We start from the raw sequence: 8,032 nt of genomic DNA on the forward strand, positions 1-8,032 counted from the left end.
TTCATGGCAACCGGGATTTCGACCGTGGTTATTTCCTTTTGCAGGCGCTGAGCAGTCTGCTGCATTGAATTCCTTTCGCCTGTGCACTAGTTCGGTATTTTCTTCCTGAGCCCTCCAAGACAATTTTGTGTCTTTTTCTGGATTGACGGGTGTTAGTTTTTTGTCTTCACTTGCTTTTTACATGTATATCTCATGAGGTGAAATGTATTTTCTTGTAATTTTTTTCAATTAATATATGGGCTTTGCCCCAAATTTTCCCAAAAAAAAAAAAAGTTTTTGAGTTGGTATCTAATAAAAACTGCAATCCAACTCACGTCACAAGAAAAATATCTAAGACGGAAAGAAAAAAAAAAAACGGCAAGATAGGCGCCAATAAAGCTGATACCGCTTTCATTAAGCACGTTCCAAAATCACAGAAACAAAATATCCCAATAGAAGCGCTTCACTTCTTAGTCTCTTGTTGCTAGCAGATCTCTGCTTCTAAACAAACCTGGGCAGGGTCAACATTGTGTTGGCACGCGTCACACCCTCCAATGCTGACCAATCTTCACTCTCCGTTGTGGAAGGAAGCTGTGAATCAGAGAGAGATCCATCATCTCTAATACTACTGTTCTCGTCTACTGAAGTTCTTACATTCTCACAGTTGTTCAGAGTGGATGGCTCCAGCTTATCTCCGTTCGTATCCGATGATTCCATTGATGGTTCTTTGATATCAGGTTCGTCATTGTTCAGAAATAGACATACTACAGCACAGTCATCTACTTTGGAGGTTGGGTACTTAAACCTCCATGCTCGAACCGCATGATTGACTAAGGAACGAGCGGCAGAAGATCGAGCAGGGGTGGATGCAACAATGTCGACCACTTCATTGTTGGAAAGCACATCCCAAATCTGTGAGTAATTATCAAGGATAAACAAAACATCATTCAACATTTAAATTGGACATTGGCTCCTACACAAATGAATAACAAAGGAAGTTTTTCGATATCTACATACCCCATCAGTAGCCAAAACAATGAATTCATCCTTCTCAGTAACGCGGCGGTAGGAGAACTCAGGCACTGAAATAAGGCCAAAATCTTTGAGACAGAAATCTCCAAAAGCACGAGCCATAGCCAAGCCAGGAGAGTTATAGTTTGGCAACCAAACCCTTGCTACTTCTGGCTCATCCTTAAGAGCAAACACCCTACCTCTGTGTCGTCGAATTCTCTCTGCTTCCTCTGAAAAATTAAGATTCATGATATGAGAAAAGTGTTTAATACAAATCTGTAATATGGAGCTAGAACAAAAATATGAAAGTGGCGTCTAGCAGAAGCATTGCAGATACCAAAACATTAATGAAAATTAATGTGCTCTTCCAAAGAGCCCCACCTTTCCCGACTAAAAAAGAGATCAACGAGCAGCAAAACTATAAAATTCTAGCACGGAATTATGAGAATCAATAGAACATAGAATATAAAGATATCTCAAAATTTTCATTGAATGGTAGGGAGGAGAGGACCAACAAAAATTTATTTGCCAAGGAGCATCATGGACATAAACCCCTATACTTAATTATATCCTGACTGTGATACCCAAAATCACTGTCGATTAAGGACAATCTACTCGTGTTATTGTCCAGCAAGGGGGAAAAAGGGGGAAAAGGTTCATTCAACGCAAAGTTCAAAAATGGATATCTTCCATTGCAGAGAATGATGGATACCATGGAATTAGATTGTCATCCAATGGAAGGGTCAACGCATCCAAGGTTATGGAAGAATATATGTTCAACTCAATAATGGGTGCAAGAAGCAATATGAGTTTTGAAGGAGGGGATATACATCCATGAGAATAGACAAGTAATTTTTGAATGAAATATGAAGGCACCTCCTAGAGGAGATTTCAGAGTCAAGAAATAAGATAAGCCTGATATGAGAATGCTTAAGAATGCTTAAGGGAAGATGGGCCATGCAACTTCATAGCAGTTAAAGACATAACCAAGTGAGCAACGTACAAGGATAAGAATAAAAGAATGAATTAAAAGCTTTATACTCGAGAACCTCAGATTATCTCAAATTATCAAAGAACCCCACCAAATTACCAGTCAATGTCGTAAAAGAAAGATGTGTTGGCAACCAAACATTTATGAACAATGGATTAAAATTCATGAATTGTGATGGATATGGAAGCTCCAAGTGATGGGTATCATGACTTAGAAAACGCAAATAAACTAAGGAGCTCTTGACTTTAAGAAAGGAGTCATAAGACGGGCTACTAATACCATGTAGGTACCCATCCCATAAATCAAACAAGAGAGGGGTCTTAAACTCCTCAGCTAGGGGGGATAAGGTTCGTTTAACACAAGGTTTAGAAATGGAGATCCTCCATTCAAGAGAATGATGGATGCCATGAAATTAGAATGTCATTTAATGAAAGGATCAATGACTGCTTGAGGTTATGAAAGAATATATGTTCAATTCAATGATGGGTACAAGAAGCTAAATGGCTTTTGGAGGAGGGATACATAGTCATGAAGACAAACAAGCAAAATCTTATGAATGAATTATTAAGGCACCTTATTCCTAGAGGTTTGAGAGTCAAGGTATATGATAAGCCTGAGGATGCTCAACGGGAGGATGGGATTTGCATCTTCATAGCAGTTAAAGACATGATAAAGTGAGCAGCCCTCAAGGGTAAAAATAGAAAAACATTGGCAAGATTTATACTCGAGAACATCAAGGAATCTCAAATCATCAAAGACAACCACCAAATTACTAGTCAATTAAGTTATACACGGAACATGTGTAAGCAACAAAAATATAAAATATTGTATGAATCCACCAATCATCAGATAGAATCAATGGGTTACAATTCAACAAATTGTGGTGGATATGGAAGCTCAAACTTATGGGTCTTTTAACTCGAGAAAAGGGAATAAGCTATGGAGCTCTTGAGTCTTAGGGAGGGATTCATATGAAGAAGCTACCATTACCATCTAGAAAACCATCCCATAGATCAAACGAGAGGGGCTTATAACTCCTCAACAACAAGAGGTAGAATGCCCAAACTGCACTTGCAATAAAACAAATCTCACATCCTCTAAACATGGAATACCTCTTAATTATAATTATATAAATTTTAAAAGCTATAACATTTAGATCTCAATACAGAGCAAGCCAAGTAAATTGATAGGTAGGAAATGGTCCTAAGATATTACTTAATAGGCAAGAATCTGACACAAACAAAAATATCTGTCATAGAGCTCAACATCAGTTCATGTGTTTGTGCATGCTCCTCCAATACCGCCATATTAAATTCACAAAATTGTGTATTAATGCAGTCAATTATATGCAGTTGGATGTGATTCAACCAAGGTCAAACCCAATCAAATGCATAAAAAAGATAAAAGCCAAATATTAGTGGAACAGGTGAATGTACGTTATCTAGAATCAACAAAGATCAAAATACTATATCAATATTTAGGGAAGAAATGTTTGTGCATAAATGTGGTTAAAAAAATGTTGCAGTCTTTCTAATGCCACCATAAGCAAGACAGAAAAGCTAAAACCCAGCCCTCCATCTTCATGTATGTGGTTTGTTGGATCCATATATGCCTTTCTATGATGCACCGACACGGACACGGCGACACGGACACGACACGACACGGACACGGGACACGACAATTTTTAAAAATATAGGACACGGGTGCGGCGTGGACACGGCATAATAATTTTTTAATATAATATATAATAATTTTTAAACCTATAGGACACAGACACGACGTGGACAAATGGCTCTTTTGAACCTTCACCTAATCCACGCCCGCCAGCAGCAGAGCTCATTTTGCTAACAAACCAATCATACATATGAATACATCAAATTAAATTGATATGAAGTGAAGATACCAGTCTGCCGGGGGTCCAATGGGGCACTGCCCCCTAGTGGGGTTCAACCTAGCAGTACCAAGCATGCACCTAGCAGTACCGAGCATGCACCTAGAGGTACCGAGCATGTACCTAGAAGTACCGAGCATGTACCAAGCAATACCGAGCATATATTGAGCAGTACCGAGCATGTACTGAGCGGTACCGAGCATGTACTGAGCGGTACCGAGCATGTACTGAGCGGTACCGAGCATCTATTGAGCAGTACCGAGCATATATTGAGCGGTACCAAGCATGTACTGAGCGGTACCGAGCATGTACCTAGCGATACGTCATTTAATAACCGGACACGCGTGTCCGATTTTAATTTTAATTTTTTAAATTACGACACTCCAATGCCGTGTCGGACACGTGTCCATGCCGTGGTGTCCCACGCATGTCCGTGTCCGACACGTGTCAGACACTGCATACCCTCTTTAAGTGCCGTGTCGGTGCATCATAGATGCCTTTGGATACTCGACTTTACAATAATAAGCAAACTCTAAGTAAGAATTAGAGAACTAGAGAAACTTTGGTGAGAATGGAAATTGTGAGAGAGAAATCAAATTGCAAGTATATTAAAAAAATATCAAGAGATCCTAAATATGTCTAAAGATTTGAGAAGTAACAAAAAGATCTAAAATATATCTTCTCAACTCTTATTTATAGGACTCGAAAGGCTATAGAGAAGAATATACAAAACAAACAATAAAAGATAAATGCACAACAATAATTATGGCCCATAAATATGGTTCTCGGTCACATGGCTAGTCCAGTAAGCGAGTATTTACCAGCTAGTGTATTGGTTGAGTCCTCTGAAAAGGTAACAATACACGAAGCTGTATGGACGAGTCCTTTGGATGCGAAGGTGAGTCCCTGAGGGCTCAACTTCGACCTTTGGCGTGTTGATAACTACATGCTAAAAATTGCCCGAGTATGGAGGGTTGTAGTTATAGTTCCATAAGGTCCTTAATGTGCAAGGCTTACTAGGGGAGGGAACTAGGAGCTCATAATATTTTTAGGATGATTCATATCTGAATATCATAGTTTAAATCCTAAATTATTAACCTCCTTAAACTTCTCACCAAACCATTTAGTTTCCTAAGTGCATAATATTTATCTTCTTATGAATTATAATATCTATTAATTTCATTAATTAACCTATAAGAGAACCTACATTCTAAGTTTCTATCCCAATTCTAGTTTCATGGACTAATTTCTTTGTCCACATCCGTCCGAGGTGTGGGAACACTTGCTTCTTTAGAAAGTCCCTTGGGCGATTTACTAGCAAGTGTATTAGATGAGTCCTATAAAAAAGTCACACAAATAAGTCACAATTAAAGAAACCTAGGGTGTGCACTCCCTGTAGCTAGATCGAGGTACATCAATGAAAACTTGATAGCTTTATTGATGGCATGTGGCCTTGGGAGGTTGATCTGTGTTGAGATGAGTGTCCATCTAATGCTTGGAAGAATCTATGCAAGTTCTCATGTATACATGGTTAGGATGACAACTCGATTTGATCGACTTCAATGTGTCACAACTCTTGTTGGCAAGTGCCTAAAACATGTGATTGATTGCTTTGGACAAGTTCTCTTGTTCGAGCCTATTACATATCAATGAAATGCCTACAAGAACATGTACGAATATATAGGTTCAATTTAATGATTTACACAATAACGATCTTAACTCAAATATGCATAACAAGAGGCAAAGAAATCTCGAAAGCCTTTTATTTTAAAAAGGAAAGGACATCTACATAAGACTAGGTACATAAGATAGTAAGGTAAGTGGATTGCTTTAGAATTTATTTAATAAACCAAACATATTTCTGAATTTTTGGAATTTGATATAAAAACAAAATACTTGTCATGATTCAAAATAAAATATTCCTCAATGAGATCATGAAAGATGGAAACTGCGAAACAAAATCAACCTAGAAATAGCAACTTAAATAAAGAGGTTTAGGATATTAATAAGCTTATGGCTTATTGAAAATAAAAAGAGTAATCCCTAAACCCTTAGAAATCCCCTCACAAAGCACAAATTCTAATTGTAAATATTAAAAGAATGTAGTATTACACAATCCACCAAATAAAATATCTTTTGATACCTATCAACGTCCATCAACGGTTTTTGGGCAAGATCTTTATTGTGATCATGAAAATTATATCCATAAAATGTAGCCAATAACAATGAATCTTAACAGGTGAGAATGCATGAACATCCAGTAAAACATAAGCATCACCTTTACTTTTTGCCAAATTTCCCTCACTAGGATGATGGAGCAAGAGAGAGAGAGATGACTCAATATAAAGTTAAAGAGTGGTCCACCATAGAGGTTGTTTATTTCTCAACAAAAAGAAAATTTTTATTGGCCAAATACAATCGAAGAAAGTTGACAAAACTGATTCTCCAATTAGAGTTATTGCCTAGAATATAATCTATGATCAATGTATACTTCTATATGGTTATTCAAGTATTTAGCAATTAGTCGGCGGGAAATAGCAAAAGAGCCCGTGCCTTCTGCACCCACCAAGGAGTTTATCAAATGAATACAAGGTCCAATACGAAAGCAAACTTAGAAAGGAGTCGTTGCACACAAGAACAATCAAAAGTTCTCACAGATTGCCCATTTCATCACTCATCCTCCAACAAGGGGTGACCAGTTGTTGATATCCATGATGGAGTGCCACCAACCATGTTCATCATCCTAGCAACAAGAAAGCACCCATCCAAGAGGGTTACACCTTTACCATTGCTGCTTACCTACCATGGAGCCAACATCCCTGAGTCCTAAATGCACCTCCACCAATTCATAGGAAATCTGGAGCTCCACCACAAGTCGCAATGATCCCAGGATGTCAAACAACTATATCCCTCTAGGGTTAGCAATCTCCAATGAACTCAACTTCACCTACTCACCCTCAAGCACTCGACAAGAAAAATAATCAAGGAAAGGAAAGCAATCTCCCATCCATCTAGCCAGAGTAGTACACGTGTCTTGAGCAATATGTATTGGGTGTCATTAAGCCTCGTATTTTTTATTCTTTCCAATTGATTCAACCTTTTCAATAGCCCTCAGATACTTATAAAGTAATTTTTTGGATCTCTTGTATCTTTAGAATCCATTAAAACATGTACTACATATATAAGAGTTAGTGGAAAAATTTTCCTCGCGCTCTCTCCATCCTCACATAGATTCCCAAGTTGTACTCAAAAAAGCTCGTGTGTTAGTAAAGTTGGGTATCACCGACGATCAAAATTTGATCCAACAATCATCATAGGAAAAATATTAAAGCTGAGTAGAATACATGAAATGGTAGAAAATAATATAACAGATGACCATCAAGTAATTGCAGGTTAAATACAATAAAAGTCCTTTTTTATCATTATAACTCAATTGTCGCACAGGAAACCCAAACTGATATGCTCAATAATCTTTGCAAGCCATCACCACAAGTAAAGCCATTAATTGAAATCTGAGATAAGAATTTCAGCATAGCTTATGATTCCAAAGGATTCCTCCAATGAATAGAAGACGTCAGTCATTCAACCATATTAGTTCCATTATCATTAGAGCATTCTGAAAGTACACAATGCTACTACTGAAGAAGTATACTCAAAATAAAGCTTCAACAACAACAACAACGACATCAAGCCTTTATCCCACTACGTGGGGTCGGCTACATGAATCCTTTTTCTCCACTGTGTCCTATTAAAAGTCAAATTCTCGTTTAAATCTAATAAAGAAAGGTCATTCCTAATATTTTCTAATCAAGTCTTTTTAGGTCTGCCTCTACCTCTCTTAACATAAGTCAAATCTAATACCTCTACTCTCCTAACCGGGCCATTGGAAGGCCGTCGTTTTAAGTTACCAAACCATCTAAGGCGACTCTCTCTAATCTTATCTTCTACTGGAGCTACTCCAACCTTTTCACATATATGCTCATTTCGTATCCTATCTCTAAGGGTAAAGCCACTCATCCACCTGAGCATCGTCATCTCTACCACACTTAACTTAGTATTATGCTTCTCTTTTAAAGTAAAGTTTTTCAGTCATATCAAGGATGGCCACCTCCGCGAGAACACGAGCATATTTCCACCTTGGGGACAAGGTGGATCTTTGA

General features: G+C 37.9%; 1 protein-coding gene across 1 annotated transcript in view; it reads right to left on the reverse strand.

Annotated features, from left to right (window-relative positions):
• Positions 1–363: 363 nt before the first annotated feature.
• Positions 364–8,032, reverse strand: part of LOC110094144 (probable protein phosphatase 2C 74) — a 13,509-nt gene continuing 5,840 nt past the window's right edge. The window contains exons 2-3 of the mRNA XM_028699704.1: positions 997–1,305; positions 364–891 (exon numbers count right to left, since the gene is read on the reverse strand). Of these exons, the coding sequence (XP_028555537.1) occupies positions 481–891; positions 997–1,305 (720 nt within the window). The 3' untranslated portion in view covers positions 364–480. The remainder of the gene's footprint in view (positions 892–996; positions 1,306–8,032) is intronic.

This window comes from Dendrobium catenatum, unplaced genomic scaffold (genome assembly GCF_001605985.2).
Source record: "Dendrobium catenatum unplaced genomic scaffold, ASM160598v2 fragScaff_scaffold_1371, whole genome shotgun sequence".
Classification (NCBI taxonomy): domain Eukaryota; kingdom Viridiplantae; phylum Streptophyta; class Magnoliopsida; order Asparagales; family Orchidaceae; genus Dendrobium; species Dendrobium catenatum.